This window comes from Leguminivora glycinivorella, chromosome 5, assembly GCF_023078275.1.
Source record: "Leguminivora glycinivorella isolate SPB_JAAS2020 chromosome 5, LegGlyc_1.1, whole genome shotgun sequence".
Taxonomy (NCBI): domain Eukaryota; kingdom Metazoa; phylum Arthropoda; class Insecta; order Lepidoptera; family Tortricidae; genus Leguminivora; species Leguminivora glycinivorella.
Genome location: NC_062975.1, coordinates 23,198,991 through 23,218,308, shown reverse-complemented (window position 1 = coordinate 23,218,308; position 19,318 = coordinate 23,198,991). Strand labels below are relative to the sequence as shown.

Sequence of the window (19,318 nt, the reverse complement as noted above, 5' to 3'; positions counted from 1 at the left end):
TCCGGACCAATACGACCTTCAAACCTTCAAGAAAAGAGCTTGCACCCATCTTAAAGGCCGGCAATGCACCTCCAACACCTCTGGTGTTTCGAGTGTCCATGGGCGGCGGTGATCGCTTACCATCAGGCGACCTGTCTGCTCGTTTGCTCCTATCCCATAAAAAAATAACACTAGTATATTTAACTAAAATTCCCAAATTGAAAGGGGGGCTTCTTTCCATTTTAACATTTTCGCTAGCTCCTGTAGCATCTTAAGGTTTAGGAAAGCACGCATTTTATGAAGTTAATTGGCCGGTGAGCCATACATTTTTCACAATAAAACTATAAAATTCATAATTATAAATGTTTAAAGTTATAAAGGTCCTTTAAAAATAAATAAACAAAAAATACGAGTATTTAAAGAAACATTGCCAATTTTTTGACCGCTAAACCAGAGGAAACTATAAAAAAGGAATTGGCAAACTTTGAGAAATAGACGTAACTCGTTAAATTTGTAGCAAACGGAAGCACTTAAAATGTCATGGGTGAAACCAGATACTTACCATAAAAAAGTATCAATTATAAAATATTTTTTCAGTACATACGGTGTTTTTCCCGAAATAGTTCGCAAAGTAGTTACCATTTTTTTGTCAAGTCTAAACTTCAGAGGGCTATAATAATATGTAAAATGAATAATACGCGCGCGAAAAGTGCATTCGTAACTCGTGGCGTTCTAAAACACATGCAATGTCGATTATTTTCATTAGACTTATATTGACCGGGATATAGACTCACCAAACACGATGACGAATGTCATTTTGACGCTCTTGATTTTCGCTCGCGGTATGAGCCCGCGCGAGCTGGCGCGTCTGGACTCCGGGTCACCTTCTGCATGTCCTGGAAATAATAGTTATTTTTATACAAGGTGCAAAGTTGTATTTAACGCCGAGTGTGCAATTGAAAAACGAGCAAAAGGATCCTGAACTTGTCGAGTTTTTCAACACGCGAGAAGTATCCACTAGTGGATAAAGTATTAGTCTGCTTTAAAATTGATAGTGGGTAGATTTAGTGATGCTGATGAAGATGATTTACCACCTGTTGAACTACTGGAAGCAGTGATAAACGCGTTTTTTTTTCTTTGTACTTTCCTCGCCATAGTGAGGGGAAAAGATATATTTTTTTTTTAAATTAAATAAGTAAATATGATATAACATTCTTATACAGATTGACTGAGTTCCAGGGTAAGCTCAAGACTCGGACAACCGAACGATATACATAACAGTACACACAAATACGTGTAAGTAAGACGTATGCATGGAAAACGTCCATGAACAAAATATCTGTGCTCATCAATCAAGTCATCACACAAATAAATGCCTTTACCGGGATTCGACCCTAGAACCAAGGCTTAACAGGCAGGGTCCCTATGCGCTAGGCCTGACCGGTCGTCAAACAAACAAATAAAGAAAAAAATACATGCAAAAGAGTGCATTCAAAATTGTTGCTCAAAATATGTTGGGATGTTTTTTGACCAAATCTTACGCATGCGCATATCATCAGTGCAGTGCAGCGCAGTGCATCAGTCTTCGTTTTTGACTGTATACCGTAAACTGGAGATACGTTGATTTATTTTGTATCCTTTTTAAATTTTTAAACCTTAATTTGATCGTTTCTGAGCGGTTATTTATCATATATTTTCATCATTATCATCAGCTTGATCACTAATTCCTCAAAAGTCAATGTTATCCCACGAATAAAAGTCAAGTTTAGGTACGGAATCTTCCCGGCCCGTACATTCAGTTATACATAATTGATGTTTCGTAAACAACAACAGTTATTTATGTTCAATAAGATACGCGAAGGGTAATAACCTATAAGTAACACATCAAAAACATATTTTGAATGCCCCTCAAAGACCTATTTATCAACAGAAATGCCAACGATTTTGATTTTGTAATTCTATTTATTTTCTCTGATGAAAATAAGTTACTCCATTTTTTTGTTTCTCATTTTGTAATAATCTTCTGAGACTTCATTATCTGACGTACTTATCATATTTTCTTTGAGTGCCGGAGATTGGCTATATTTTCAGATAAGGTATATTCGGGTTATTGAGAATACATAATATTATTACAATGGAATATACCAAAGCTTTGAGTACCTACCTTGGGTCTGGTATTGATACAGCGTTAACCCTTAAATGCATGTTTTTTTCTTTTAACGAGATATGAATATATGTGATAGACAATGGTTTTCTGACTCTGGGAAAAATAATAAAAAAATATTAAAGATCGATTTTTATACTAAATCAGTGTTAGAAGTAAAATAGGCCAAATCTTATTTATATAAATATATTGTTATTAGTAAGTTTTATTTAAAAAAAAAGACTACTATTGAAAAGGTACACTATTTGTGAAACCCCTATGATAAAATATTTAAACATAAACTAATTACTAACGTCGGAAAAATCAGCCTACATCACATACTAAAAATCGCCATAATCCTGTTTTTTTACACTTTTCCGCCATTTCATCTTAATCCTTAAATAATAAATCATCATTACATTATTTAATTTATTTATTTGTTTATTAAATAGTAATAAGTAATTAATAATAATTGAGCAAGAAACGTGATTGTGGATAGCTAACATATCGAGCCACGGGCCATCAAATATATGATACATATATACATCACCATGCATTTAAGGGTTAATATTCGTATGTAACTACGAATAAATACTAAATACTATCACATAACAGTATAAATCATCATCCTCCTTGCGTTATTCCGGCATTTGCCATGACTCATGGGAGCCTGGGGTCCGCTTTGACAACTAATCGACCTTCTAGGCCTTATTGGGAATTAGTTCGGTTTCCTCACGATGTTTTCCTTCACCGAAAAGCGACTGGCAAATAGGTATCAAATGACATTTCGCACATAAGTTCCGAAAAACTCATTGGTACGAGCCGGGGTTCGAACCTGCGACCTCCGGATTGAAAGTCGCACGCTACGCCACCAGCGCTTTACTACTTTAAATAGTTTAAATACTACTAGAGTACAATACAAACTATAAAAAAAGAAAAAACTGAAGACATAAAGGAATGAAAGCTACTTGAATTAAATTAAGTAAGTAACTTAAATTATGAAACAATAAAAAGTAAAAATACAGGGTGTTTGGTCCATCGTTGGCCAAATTAAAATGGCGGATAGGTGGGGTCGTTCCCTATCTCACCACGTTTTTAAAAAAAATTTTTGACCGACGTGCATTTTTTTTTAATTTATTTGTTGTTTTGAAAAGAAAATCAGTACCAACTCGTTTAAAATTAAATTTTAATAAAAAATAAGTGCTAGAGACATGCAATTGTTATTGCATCGTGATGTGCACGTTGCACTGCTTTATTAAAGTGAAAATTTCGGACATCTAACGCTTAGTTTATTTTTTATTGGCCCTCGAAGGTTTTACAGCACGTAAAAATTTTGCCAAAGGTCAACTTTGATTTGCAATGAAAAAAAAAATAAAAAAGATTACGTTCTTAAAATTCTTTTACTAAATTGTGTGTTTTATCCTCTTTCTAATGATGTAAAATAATCCCGGAAAACCTTTCATAAACTTGATTTATCCGCGGTTATTGTAACGGACGCGACAGGCAAATCATCATTGCCCAAACATTGACGCCTCTTTTTTGAAATCCCGTAAGTAACAAGCGGGTTTGTTTTCTCGATGACCGATGAGGTTTGCAGGTTATTAAGATTTAAAACTTATCTTACGTTAATTTGGCCTTGGAGTTGAAGGTCAAATTTCACATTTCAGGGTGATAAGATAAGGAAGTGTTTTTGAAAACAACACGTGCAAAGCCGGTAAAGATGCTATATCCCTCTTACACAGCACAATAAGTGCAGTTGTCTCTCTCTTTCATGGGTTAGACGTCAAACTGCTCTACCAAAGGCCAGCAGTAGGGAAGATAAGAAGACTACACTTTACTTAGGTAGTGACATCAGATTAGACTTGAGACCTGAATTTAACCATCTTATGGTACATTAATCCTGAACCTTTCCTGAAATAATTTTTTCCCCGGTTCTTGTATCAAAAAAGTATCGACATGCAGGTTAAAAAAAAATACCATTTTCTTTTTAAATTTTTATTACACGTTATTTTTACAAATTTTGTTCAAACTGGCGACCTCCGTTGCGAATGCATGCATAGTACCTTTTTCTTATTTCCACTGTTGTTATTCGCAATCGAACTTCTGCTTTGATCACCTCGAAGGCCGCCAATATTCGTTGAGACAAATCTTCCCGCGATTCCACCTCCGTTTTGTAAACAAGTTCCTTCGCCCGTCCCCAGATGTAAAAGTTCAACGGAGCTAGGTCAGGAGATCTGATCTGATCCCACTACCTAAGTAGAGTCTAGTCTTATCTAGCCCTACTGCTGGCCTTTGGTAGATCAGTTTGACGTCTAACCCATGAAAGAGAGAGACAACTGCACGTATTGTGCTGTGTAAGAGGGAGATAGCAGTCTTTACCGGCTTTGCACGTGTTGTTTTCAAAAACACTTCCTTATCATAAGATACGATTCACGCTGAAATGTGAAAGTTGACCTTCAACTCCAAGGCCAGATTAACGTAAGATAAGTTTTAAATCTTAATAACCTGCAAACCTCATCGGTCATCGAGAAAACAAACCCGCTTGTTACTTACGGGATTTCAAAAAAGAGGCGTCAATGTTTGGGCAATGATGATTTGCCTGTCGCGTCCGTTACAATAACCGCGGATAAATCAAGTTTATGAAAGGTTTTCCGGGATTATTTTACATCATTAGAAAGAGGATAAGACACACAATTTAGTAAAAGAATTTTAAGAGCGTAATCTTTTTTATTTTTTTTTTCATTGCAAATCAAAGTTGAGCTATGGCAAAATTTTTACATGCTGTAAATCCTTCAAGGGCCAATAAAAAATAAACTAAGCGTTAGATGTCCGAAATTTTCACTTTAATAAAGCAGTGCAACGTTTCACATCACGATGCAATAACAATTGCATGTCTCTAGCACTTATTTTTTATTAAAATTTAATTTTAAACGAGTTGGTCCTGATTTTCTTTTCAAAACAACAAAAAAATTAAAAAAAAAATGCACGTCGGTCAAAAAAATTTTTGGAAAGCGTGGTGAGATAGGGAGCAACCCCACCTATCCGCCATTTTAATTTGGCCAACGATGGACCAAACACCCTGTATTTTTTTTCAAATGTGACTTTTTAAACCATACACCGAAATGCGGGAATATTGTGGATGTAGTGAAAAAGGGTGTAACTCAAATAATTTATTTATTTATTTTATTTTTATTTACTTACACCACATACTAAAAATCGCCATAATCCTGTTTTTTTACACTTTTCCGCCATTTCATCTTAATCCTTAAAGGGATTATTATTATTAATTACACTTCCACAGGGGACGGACTTGGGGGACCTTAGATAGTTTTTATTTATTTTAGTTATATCTTTTCATTTTGCTAGTTTTAAGATTTAGTAAATTTAGGTTGTATTTTAGTAGTTTTAGTAATTTATTTTATTCTTTTAATCGATTGTTAAAGTTTGTGTATATATCATCCTTAAATAATAAATAGTAAATCATTACATTATTTAATTTATTTATTTTTTTATTAAATAGTAATAAGTAATGAATAATAATTAAGCAAGAAATGTGATTGTGGATAGCTACATATCGAGCCACGGGCCATCAAATATATGATACATATATACATCACCATGCATTTAAGGGTTAATATTCGTATGTAACTCAAATAATTTATTTATTTATTTTATTTTTATTTACTTACACCACCCAATAAAAAAGTCGAACCAAAACCTATATCAATGATATACATTTATACTCTTGCAATTCGGAATAACCTTAATGTACTTACTTTAAATATTTTGTAGTGGGTTCATAAAAAGTTTAGCGTCGATAGTTTTATAACAATGAGCTTTAGAAAGCGTTAATGTTTTAACTATAAAACTCCCGTGAGACTCATACATATTTAAAAAAATATTTTAAGCGGGTTACTCACGTATTAAGTCGATATAGCGTTCGACATGTTGTTAAAATATTTTTTAAATAAGCGTTAATGTTGTAATTGTTGATTTAAATGTTGTCGAAAAAATAGGTCATGCAGGTCTTTGATCTTTGTAAAATGTAGATTTTTGACGGACCAGAAGTGTTACAACAAAAATAACACTAATAATTTAATGTAATGGTTATTTCATTCTTATTGTAAATTTGGTCAAAGACAAATCCATCATTCATTTTGTCATTTGATATTTGCCAGTCGCTTTTCGGTGAAGGAAAACATCGTGAGGAAACCGGACTAATTCCAATAAGGTCTAGTTTACCCTTCGGGTTGGAAGGTCAGATGGCAATCGCTTTCGTAAAAACTAGTGCCTACGCCAAATCTTGGGATTTGTTGTCAAAGCGGACCCCAGGCTCCCATGAGCCGTGGCAAAATGCCGGGATAACGCAAGGAGGATGATGAGGTCAAAGACAATCCATAATATTTATTTGGAAACAACTCATTCATAAAATATTAAATTTATAAATCGAAATGTTAGCAAACTTGCAACATTTACTACATCGGTTCATCCGTTCGGGAGCTACAATGCCACAGACAGACACACACACACAGACAGACAGACAGACAAACAGACAAACAGACAGACAGAAAGACAAACAGACAGACAGACAGATAAACAGACAGACAGACAAACAGTCACGTCAAACTTATAACACCCCGTCGTTTTTGCGTTTTTGCGTGTGGGGGTCAAAAAATAAGCTTTTCAGAGCGGTTTCGCGAGATCATCCGTCTCTCTCTTACATTAATTCAATTAAACCAAAATAAATAAATTTCCCTCTTTTTATGTAAGTAAACGTCTATGACTTAAACCCTGAATTTATAGCTTGTTACCCAAACGACAGTTCTATTGCCCCAATTTATCCCGGTTTGTCGTTTCGGTGACAAATTGGTACAAATTTAATGATTGGGCAATAAATTGGTCAATATAATTGTAATTTTATCTGTTACATAAAACAAAATGTAGGTCGCACTTAGGTCATAAGAATTAATAAGTTTTGGAGGTAAGTTTGGTCCAACATTCGTCCGTAATCGGCGCAGCAGCGTAGAATGTTCCTCACAGTATCTTGAACTCACCGTGGGGCAGTCAATAAGTTTAAGAATGTCTTAAAATATTTGTTTTTTATTTATAACTAGCGTTTGCCCGTGGCTTCGCTCTCCGTTAAATTCGTAAATTGCGGAATGCTCCATACAATCTTCCTCCCCCCCATTTTAGGGAAGTGGGAGGGTAGAAAGAGACAAAAAGTAGCCTATGTCACTCTCCATCACTTCAACTATCTCCACTTAAAAAATCACGTCAATTCGTCGCTCCGTTTTGCCGTGAAAGACGGACAAACAAACAGACATACACACTTTCCATATCTATCTGTCGTTTGTCCTCTTCTGCTTTCTTTTCATATAAACACAGTCTCCTTTCGTCTTCCTTTCCTTTCGTTTTCTTTCCCTTTTTCATTCCTCCACATTCAAATGAATGCTCTGTCTGACGCATATTACCAACCTTTTTGCATCACAACATCATCATATTCAAAGGTACCGTAAGATATTAATAAAACTTCATAACATTCGCTTTGCTTCTTTCAAATAATCATGATGATGAGAATGCACTACTACTGAAAGGAACACAAACTCTTATAAAGAGCAAGAAATAAACTTTATTTACCATTATTCATAGTTTTTGTAGTCCTCGAGCTCACAGGTGGAACCTAATATCACGGCTTTGCTTCTTCCAGATTATCATGACGAAGAGGATGCACTGCCACTAAAAGATACATAAACGTATCTCTTATAAAGACCGAGAAAAAAACTATATTTACCATTATTCATAGTTTTTGTACTCCTAGAGCTCATAGATGAGCTCACGACGACCTTTTTGCTTCATCCAAGTAATGCAAGAGAACCATGTGACACCTAAGGATGCCAAAGACCAGGTGAAGTGGAGAAGACAGCAGGAAAGCGGACCCTGACGCTAGGACGGGAAAACACTCGATTGAAGAAGAAGAATAATGACGATGAGGGTTCACTGCCACTAAAAGGAATAAAGGGCAAGAAATCTATAGGTACTACTTACCATTATTCATAGTTTTCGTCCTTCTAGAGCTGACAGGTGGGCTCATGACGACTGCTTTGCTCTTCGTCCAAATAGTCATGACTATAACGGCGTAGCATGCTGCGATGGCCAGGGCAGGGAAGACGAAGATCATGACGGAGACCAGGGTCATCCAGATCTGCCATCGCTCGGACGAGCCCAGGTCTATCCAGCATTGTTGCTGCCCTGTTGAGAGGAAATTTTGTTAAATGAAACAATACGACAGTTATAGTGCTACTGATGATGAGTCAGCTAGAACAAGAGATAAGAAGTAGAATATATTATGTTCTTCTTCAGATATTAGGGCATTTTTATAATTTGGGTCCCCCCAATTAGCAAAAGTTGTCAACAAAAATTAACTCGTTGTCAGTTTTGTGACGACAATTAAGCATGAAATCTGTCTAAAAATTACTTTTTTCACATTCTGAATGTAGATTATCGCTTATAGTTTATGTAATTAACACAAAAACAATATTTTTATTTAAATTTCATTCTTAACATAATATCGGGTAGTTTTGTGTTGTTTACATCTCCGGTGACACTTTGCTGGGACGTCAGTTATCGTCACAAAACTGAGAGTTAATTTTTGTTAACAACTTTCGCTAATTGGGGGGTCCCCAATTTTATTCTGAAAATACCCATTAATAGACCGTTGCAATCAGTGGGTGCCTTCAGACTACTTATGGCATGTCATGAGATGATCACAGAGGCAGCAGCAGCCGCTAAGGTGTAAAGACTGTTTAATATTGGGAGGTGATAGATTCCATATTAAAATAAAATAACTTGGGCTATGAGTTGAAAGCAATAAAGTAAATTCAAAGCTAAGGAATACATGACTGGACATGATAATATCCAATTTTATCAGCGGCAGACAAGATAACTCGCTCTCTAAAGATAGGGCTTTTTACTGCAGTAATACCAGGCCCAATATTTTACTTACTTCTTATTTACTTTGTTTTAGCCATAATCCAAAATGAGTCTTGGCCTCCAACACAAGAACACGCCACTTTACGCTATCCAAAGCGACATAAACACGGAGATCTGCCTCCACTCTATCCGTTCCACAATAGGTATATAGGATGAACAGCAGGACAGCGTCCAGTTGGACGAAGTAAATCGGCACTCTTGACTGCCCTATAAATAGTAATAATGTCTATTATTAATACCTAAGTAACTCATAACAAAATTCTTACCTTGTACTTCTTTAATTTCGTACAATATCAGAAGTGGGATGGAAAACACTATGCTGATGATCCAAGCTGACGCGATGAGGCCTCTCGCTCGGTTCCCTGAAACAAAAAACATTATTCAACTGTTTTTATCCAAAACCAACAACAACCATAAGTACATCATTATGATCATTAAAACAGACTATAGTGAAACAATAAAATGTCACCTAAAAAATAAAACAATCTACAAAACTAAACCAAATATTGACATAAAAAATATTGTAGTAATATATTCATTTTTAATTAATAAAGAAATAAATTAGGCAAGGACATGTCCCGAACATGAATAAAACCTAAATAAAATGTTAAAAAAAGGTATCATGAAATAAAACTATGGAAACGGATTATATCGCAGATTATACTAAGTACCTGTGCATTTTTTTTTTCAATTTGTGTAAGTCTTATACGAATAGAAAAAAAAGAGTAGGTAAGGAATTAACGACTTGCTATTCATATTTTGGCAACCATTGTATGGTCTTAAAAAGCTTCTTAATGACCAATGCTTAAAAAAAAGTATTCTATAAAAATATATTCAAGAACTATTCGCGTGTCAAGATTTAAATAGCTACAGCATTGTCATTAAAAAATGTTTTTCGCAAATTGAATAGGCGCGGTACTCTAAATAAATCGAAAAAAGAAATAGCTCAAAGAATTAAGTAAGTACTAAGAACTAAGTATAATGTAATTTTACTGTCTACAGGCTACATAATTTATAAAAAGAAACACGTCTACGGTGTACGTACTTTTTTTAATATTGCTTCCACGTTTTAGACAAAATTCTTACCACACAAAAGATTCAACCTTGTATTTCTTTAGTAAGTATAAATAATTGAATGAAAAATTTTTTCTGCGAATTTTTTAACGAAGATCTTCTCGATAGCATTGTATTTCTGCGATTAAAGAAAACAAAAATATCTAAAATTTAAATACTTGTTCAAGGAATCTCCTGTTTTTTAAGTAAATACCTACTTGGGTACAATTTTTTCCTTTTCAAAAGGAACTATTCATAAAAAATACGGGTACATGTTTCGCTTTTTAGATTTGTAAATTCTTTCTGTTTGTATAATTTTACAAACGTATCTATATAAAGAAAAGTAGAGCAAAATACAAAATTTTAATAATCTATGAGGTACAGCGGTCCACCGGTTATGTATGGTAGGCGTGTTCAGTGGATACAAACATATAGAACTCAACGTCATAGTGTAATAATAGAGAAAATGGATTAGTTTCAATTGTCCCCCAGTCGAGATTTGCCCCGCTGTACCTTGATCAAAATGAGAGCCACGCTCAGTGTAGGATTCTGTAGTTTCCGGTATTTTTTTCAAAAACTGTTCAACCTATCAAGTTCAAAATAATATTCCTAGAATGTCTCTGGAAAGTATTTTTCTACTTTTGTGATTTTTTAAATATTTTTATAAACTTATGGTTCAAAAGTTAGAGGGGGGACCGCAATTTTTTTAACTTTTAACGATTATTTCCGAAAATATTAACAATATAAAAAAATGTTTTGCGTAAACCCCTATTAATTTTCTAATACCTATCCAACAATATATTTATCACACATTAGGGTTGAAAGCACTCCCCACTTTACTTTAAGGCGGCCCTACCCTAATAAAACATATTTTTTTCCACTTTTTATATTTTTGCACTTTGTCGGCGTGATTGATATACATATTGGCACCAAATTTCAGCTTTCTAGTGCTAACGGTCACTGAGATTATCCGCGGACGGACGGACGAACAGACGGACATGGCGAAACTATAAGGGTTTCTAGTTGACTACGAAACCCTAAGAATGATGTGAAAGCAGACAACTGGTAATAAAATAAAATGTTAATGGTTAATTCGACTGTTTTGTCTACTCAAATAAACACACAATGTATTTTGCAGAGCCTGGCAGCTCAGGAAAAGTAAATACCTCGTTTATTCTGTGGTTTGATTGGCTTATTGGTTTTAAGAGTTTTGAATGATTCACGGTTATTTTCATTAGACTTATATTGACCTCATGGCTTCAAACTATCTAATGTATGGAATCCAGTGATTTGTTTGTGTAAAAAACCGGTGAAGTCAGAATTGAACAAACGTAGTGACACTGTGAGTGTAGTGTGTTTGGACAGACCATCGAGTGTGAACGCGACCAGTGGTAACGCTGAAAGTGAACGCAGCCGACGCGCGCGAAGGAGGGTAGATCGCGCGCTGTCTATACAACTTTAACATCCACCCGCCTTCGTCAGTTTTTCCGTGATCATGATGCATGCAACTGCGTCGAAATATCGGGAGCTCGACAAAAATCAAAAAGGTAATCACGGTCTATATCCCGGTCAAAATAAGTTTATTGGTTTTATTAAAAAATATGCTTATTCTACTGAAATTCGTAAGTGCCATTTTATATTTAAAATAGCAAGAAATTGTGGTTTTCATGTTGACCGAGGTAACTGCCAGCTCTTCGGTCGCCAGTTGTGGCCCGTCTCTTCGAATATTTACTCTAATAAGACTCAGGGCACCGCCAATCAAATAATGAAATATATAACAAATATGAGGAATTAATTTGACGAAAATGTTCGTAGGTAGGTACAGAGATATACAAGCATTTCCGCTCAGTCTCACTACACATAATAATTGTTTCAGAGAATATAATTTAATTAATTGCTATTGATGTGGCTGTTCTCAAGCGTAGTCACTCGTTACTCAAGAGACTGGTTAAGTTGAATTTTGACAAACTTAATAAAATTGTTTTACGTTGTAAGACAATAATACAAGTGTGGTTTTGTAAAACCAGGTAGTGTAAAACCATAGGAAGGCTTTTCCCGCATACGATTACCTACATTCGAATATGTATAATAGATTTTTTTTTAATTATAAATGGCTTGCTCTTGGCCACAGACTAGCCAAAGGCAAAGACGTGGCCTACAATGAAGTGAGCTCGCCCAGAAGATGTCCGTTTACCTAGATTTGGAAGTGATGAAGTGACGTGATTTAGGCTTGCTCGTATTACGGAGGCGCTTAAAAAAAGGAGACGAAAAGAAGATGCTGGGTCAACCCATATATATATATAAAATGAATAATGACGGAACTCATTTTGAAAGAAAATATGCGGCATTAAAGACAAGTGAAGTGAAGTTCAAAGAATATTTCAGAATGACAATAGCAAGTTTCGAAGAACTGGTCTTTAAAATCTCACCTCGAATAAAAAAAACAATATATATTTAGAAAACCTGTCGGACCTCTGGAGATGCTGGGATTAACTAAATATGCCGAATACCGAATATTTACCGAATATTCGGCCCATCTCTAATGTGAACGAAGGACGAAAGGACAGCCTTATAGACAGCAGGCAGGCACTAAGTATTTATAAGTGCGATAGGGACGGCCCGATGTTTTATCATTTATCGCGCGACCATGATTGCCCTGCAGCTTCTTATTGCTATCGGTGTCGAGTACTTATCTAAGTTAGGTATCTATTTTAAATATGACGGTGTAATTGTGTGCAGTACAGTACCTACAAAAAAAATCATACAGAAATTAAAAATAATTACAGTACGCTGAACCAAAATAATATATTACTTACAATACTATGTATCATATCATTTTCCTCAGAGCATTTTTCCTGTCTTTGTGTATACTACCTACGGTTGGCAACCCTACACCGCTCAATGTGGCATTTGCACGATACGGCAACGTGCCGCGGCGGCCGGTCGTGTCGCAGTTGTTAGCTAAGCTACCCTTGTGTGCGTGCGTGATGACACGATTCGCTGGTTGTTCTTTTAGGTATTTAAGTACTTTTAGGTGTTTAAGTACTTTTAGGTATTTAAGACGCTACAGGAGCGAAAATGGAAAGGAAAGGGAGCCCTTTCAATTTGGGAATTTTAGTTAAATATACTTACTAGTGTTATTAACTAGATTTATCGAAAAAAATTGTCCATTCAGAACAACTCAGTTAAAAGATATTGCGAAAAAATCTTTAAAATCGAGGTTCCGCTCTCGACTGTTTCCTCCTTCAAAACTTAATGAATCGTAAGTGCGTTTTCACATTATCCGATCCGATATCGGATGTAGGACCGATATCCCATACATTACAGGCGCCATCTTGTATTTTTTCCATTGAAATCCTTACGACATCCGATATCGGATCGGATAATGTGAAAACGGCCTAACGGAATTTAATTACTAACAAAAATAATTGATTAGTCTATAATTTGGATGTTTAGATTATTGCAATACATTAAGACGCTACGGGAACGAAAATGCTAAAATGGAAAGGAGTCCCCCTTTCAATTTGGGAATTTTAGTTAAATATACTAGTTTTATTAACTAGATTTATCGAAAAAAAAATTCCATTAAGAACAACTCAGTTAAAAGATATTGCGAAAAAATCTTTGAAATCGAGGTTCCGCTCTCTTTTCCTCCTTCAAAACTTATTTAAACGGAACGAAATTTGAGAATCTGAATAAAAATGAAATAATCTGTGTCGGACCGTTTAGATTTTTTGAGTACCTATCCCTTTTTCGAGCCATATTGAAAAATGCCGTTTTTAGAAATTTTTGATTGGATCTAGCATCTTTTAAAATAAGAATAGCAAAAAATATCAAAACGGTCCGACTCAGATAAAAATAATAATAATCTGTGTCGAAAAAATCATTGCTCTATCTTCAAAACCAAGGAGGAAATAGTCGAGAGCGTTTGTATGGAGAACTGACCTGTATCGTATCGTCTTAAGAAATCTGATTTCAAAGGTTTAGGTAGGAAATCTAATCATCAATATTATTGCTGCAATGTAATAGTTATTTGTTATACAAGGGGCAAAGTTGTATTTTAACGCCGAGTGTGGAATTGAAAAACGAGCAAGTGAAAGGATTCTATAGTTGAACCACGAGCGAAGCGAGTGGTTCGAGAATAGAATCCTGAACTTGCGAGTTTTTTAACACACGAGAAGTAAAATACATTTGCACCCGAGTGTAACATAAAACTTTTCCCCTCACTATAGCGAGGAAACCACAACGCAAAAAATGCGTTTATCACTGCTTCCAGTAGTTCCACAGTTGGTAAATCATCTTTATTACTAGATTCACCTACTTTTATCAATTTTAAAGCAGTTAATTTGACTTTATTCAAGGTCAAATTACTTTACCCACTAGTGGATAAAATGCGTTTTTACCCGCTGGTATTAAAGGACGAAACACGTGTTTCCGAGCTAGTGAGGGGAAAAAATATTTTTTTTCTTTTTTCTCCGTGTTTTCTAACGCGCTTATTTTTAGGAGGCGGTTTTTTTTTCATGGTTTGTTTAAGGTACACACCGACATGCTGTAAACATTTTTTAGTTTTTCGTAAGTTAGTCGTTAACGGTGGTCTACAGCTAAAATTGATCTACGACAGAAATGATCTGTACATATTAAAGTAAGTAGGGAAGAAAACCGCCATGCTGAAGTGTATTTGTGCATGCCACGTCTGGTCTGTCGCATGCATGGTGAGACGACTTGGACGCCTTTATGAGTGACTGCATGGCCGGAAAAATAACACCAGAGGGAGTTGAGGAAATCAAGGGGAGAGGCCTTTGCCCAGCAGTAGGGCACTATAACGGGCTAATTAAAAAAATCTGTACCAGTTTAATTTTAATCTATTTTTAAGAAATGTTCCTACTAAAATGTAGATTCTAGCGAAAAAACGTACCTAGGTTTTTCCAGTTGAACATTATTTTTAGCTGCAAGCCACTATTTACGATTTAATCGATTTAAATAAAACTTGCCTACTAAATTATCCATTTGCATATTGATCGTAGCGAAAACATGTACGAAAACGACGTACGTTTTTTTGTTTTACTTTTTTTTTGAAGGCACAGGTCACACGTTTTTCATCAAATCTATGTCGTACCGTTTAGGTTTTTTGGCTAATTGTTACCAATCTTGAGTATCACTTTTTTTGCGCCATAATGAAAAAGGCCGTTTTTGGAAATTTTTGATTGACTCGAGCGTCTTTAAAAATAAAAATATCAAAACGTTCCAACACAGATATTAAGATTAATAATTAATAACAATCTGACTGGGAACAAATCAAATTATTTTATTGAATATTTTTTTGATTTGTTATTTAATAACCTAACAACAAAATTAAAATTTCGAAAAAACTCCCGACCGCGACATAGTGGACCGATTTTCATGAAACATGGCTAAGAACACTCCCGACTAACTCAGCTTTCAGACAAAAAAACTAAATTTAAATCGGTTCATCCGTTCGGGAACTACGATGCCACAGACACACACACACACACAGAGACAGACAAACAGACAAATAGACAGACAGACACGTCAAACTTATAACACCCCTTCGTTTTTGCGTCGGGGGTTAAAAATAGTCTTTCGCTATATCGTAATGCTGCAAAAGGATTCATATAGGAGGTGCAAGCACTAATTGTTGCCTTGGGCCTTGTCGTTTTTTCTTTCGTGTATGATGTCTATTTCAATTTATAGAATAATCAATTTATAGAATATTCAAAAACCAGGGAGGAAATAGTCGAGAGCGTTGGTATGGAAATTGAACCGTCCTGTATCGTCTAAAAAATATAATCGATTGTCGATTTAGCCCCGCTCCCCAGCTGCCAGCTTGCAGACCTGAGGTTGACTATGATAAGAGAAGCATCTTAGCAGGTTGCCTCAAGGGCCTACTCCAAAATCCTGCCAGATTTCCGTCCATAGTCCATAATAGTGCGTAATTTTATTTTCACGAATTTATCGGATTCGGATCGGACGTAGTTCGAAAGCGCTCTATTTTTAACGTAAGTACGTACCTATCGTCATATTCAGATAGAACGAATATTTTCTTTACCTATGTATTTACAAATTGTCAAATCTTTTGGGAATTACATAAAAGTCATAAAATTATTTATTTAATTAAATTTTTAAAAAAACCCCAGGCCCCGACATAGTGGACCGATTTTCATGAAACATGGCTAAGAACACTCCCGACTAACTCAGCTTTCAGACAAAAAATCAATCTAAATCGGTTCATCCGTTTGGGAGCTACGATGCCACAGACAGACACACACACAGACAGACAGACAAACAGACAGACAGACAGACAGACAGACAGACAGACAGACAGACAGACACGTCAAACTTATAACACCCCTTCGTTTTTGCGTCGGGGGTTAAAAATGTTATTATTTAAATCTACCCATCGATGTACCCATTGCGGAAATATAAATTAGAGAGGCACTCCATAAATGTCAATAAACCCTTAATTGCATGATTTTACTTTTTTTAACAATTTACAGATTTATGACACCATGGTGGTATATATGCTGAGCACTGGAAAAATAATGAAAAAAACCGGCCAAGAGCGTGTCGGGCCACGCTCAGTGTAGGGTTCCGTAGTTTTTCGTATTTTTCTCAAAAACTACTGAACCTATCAAGTTCAAAACAATTTTCCTAGAAAGTCTTTATAAAGTTCTACTTTTGTGATTTTTTTCATATTTTTTAAACATATGGTAAAAAAGTTAGAGGGGGGGGACGCACTTTTTTTTCCTTTAGGAGCGATTATTTCTGAAAATATGAATATTATCAAAAAACGATCTTAGTAAACCCTTATTCATTTTTAAATACCTATCCAACAATATATCAAACGTTGAGGTTGGAATGAAAAAAATATCAGTCCCCACTTTACCCTAATAAAACATTTTTTTCCATTTTTTATTTTTGCACTTTGTTGGCGTGATTGATATACATCTTGGTGCCAAATTTCAGCTTTCTAGTGCTAACGGTTACTGAGATTATCCGCGGACGGACGGACGGACAGACAGACATGGCGAAACTATAAGGGTTCCTAGTTGACTACGGAACCCTAAAAATCTATCACCATTTTTTTAATATGAAACAACGTAACTAAAAAACCGGCCAAGTGCGAGTCGGACTCGCCCACCTAGGGTTCCGTACCTACCTACAAAACTATTAGGTACTTTTACGTTACTCACATAAGTCTAAAGACTGGGCTAGGCTAGAAGTATAGGTTCTCTAATGAGCATAATTGTGTTTAGCGCCACCTCTCGACGAATTCGCGAACTAATTAGCACAGCTTGCGTGGCGTGAGGTCTTTTATAATGTTAACCAAATTCAACATTTTTTATTTTATTTTAAAGTAGGTGTTTTATGTAAAAATATCTGGGCAACCGAGCTTCGCTCGGTTCTGTTTCGTATCCTTGACATGTGTCGCCATCTAGTTCAAAAATGAATAGTACCTACATCGAGCGAAAGAATTCTCAGCCTTAACAACACAACTACTCCACACGAGATGGCGCGCATTTCGCCACAAAAACTCAAATAGTGTATTTTCTATTCGTTTTAGCCTTGACCTGTGTCGCCATCTAGTGTTTGCAATAAATAGTACTTACATCGACCGAAAGAATTCTGTCTTAACAGTACAACTACTGCACACGAGATGGCGCGCGAAGAAAAACGCATGAAAACTCGAAAATTCGCGTTTTCCGGGACCTAAGGATAAGTTAGACCGATTTTTCACCCCCAAAAACCCCCACATAACAAATTTCTGCGAAATCGTTAGAGCGGTTTCCGAGATCGTCAGTGTAAATAAATATATATATATAAATAAATAAATAAATATACAAGAATTGCTCGTTTAAAAGTATAAGATAAGATTTCGTAGCTATAAATTTTAACACCTTTATTCATAAACGTACACTAAAGTTATCCAGCCGATAAAGTTCGTTTGTCCCTTTCTATCACACCAATACGTCGGAAAGGGACAACCGAACTTTATCGGCTTGATAACTTAGTGTACGTTTATGAATAACGGGGTGAGTATTACCGTACTGTAAAAATGTAATGTATACGGATTAATGAATTTAATATAGATAGGTAATTATTGATATGTGGCAAAACGAAGGAAATTGTTTACACCTTCGCAATAAGTATCTAATGATATTTTTTTAATTTACCATGTTACTTCACGTACCTACTTAGGTACTTATTTTAAAAACTCTAAAAATGTCTATTGAGTTTCTGTCGCAGACCACCATGTGGCTTCTGCATATTCTGCGCTGTGATAGAGTTGCCGTAGTAGGTATGTATATATTGTATAATAGGCAAGAAGAGGCAAAAAACATATTGTGCTAAAATATTTAAAATACCTACAGTCATTTCCGAAACGTGTGAATTCACGTCAATACTTTCTTTTATCAGTATTACACGGAGTAGGTAAACGTTTCGTGGCAGCGGCAGCGCACACTGCAGAGAGCGCACGTGGACACCGGCGCGGCGCCACAGAATATATAATAGCACAAGTAAAGAAGGCCCACTGCTTTGATGTTTCCGAAATGCCGCCTTTTTAAATACCTACAACATTCTTACAAAGAAACGAGCCGCACGTGCGCGGTGTCCGGTGATAGGGTTACCAATGGATCCAAATGAATTAATACTCACATTAAATATTATATTATTATATTCAAGTCTTGAGTACTTTCTAGGTATATACGCTGTATTTATATATTTTTGTTCAAGGTTCCAACATCACAAGCCTTATTGAACTTTTCCGTGGGACTTAATCAGTAGTAGATCTGTATAAGAATATCTTTTGGTATTTATTTTATTCAATATGTCTATTTAATTAAATATTATTAGCCATTCCATCCGCGGACATCGCTTAAAAAATCTCGCGACGTAAAGTAACAATAGAAAGTGCGAACGTGCATTCCGTGAGAATGTGCGCCACCCCTGAGTAGGCCGCGAACTCGCGGCCACAGCTGGCGGCCGCCAGGATATACTTGTAGCGCGGCGATAGGATAGCGGAGTGAGTGAGCCGCCCCTGGCGGCGCCAGCGGACGCGTCTGTGTGCGTGAGCTAGGTATGCATACAACTACAACTGCTGTAGGCACCTAGACGCGACACTCTTAGTGTAGA

General features: G+C 35.8%; 1 protein-coding gene across 1 annotated transcript in view; it reads right to left on the bottom strand.

Annotated features, from left to right (window-relative positions):
• The window catches only part of LOC125226163 (cardioacceleratory peptide receptor-like), a 233,801-nt gene that overhangs the window by 6,606 nt on the left and 207,877 nt on the right, over positions 1-19,318 (bottom strand). The window contains 3 exon segments of the mRNA XM_048130067.1: positions 774-875; positions 8,168-8,371; positions 9,379-9,474. Coding sequence (XP_047986024.1) covers positions 774-875; positions 8,168-8,371; positions 9,379-9,474 — 402 coding nt within the window.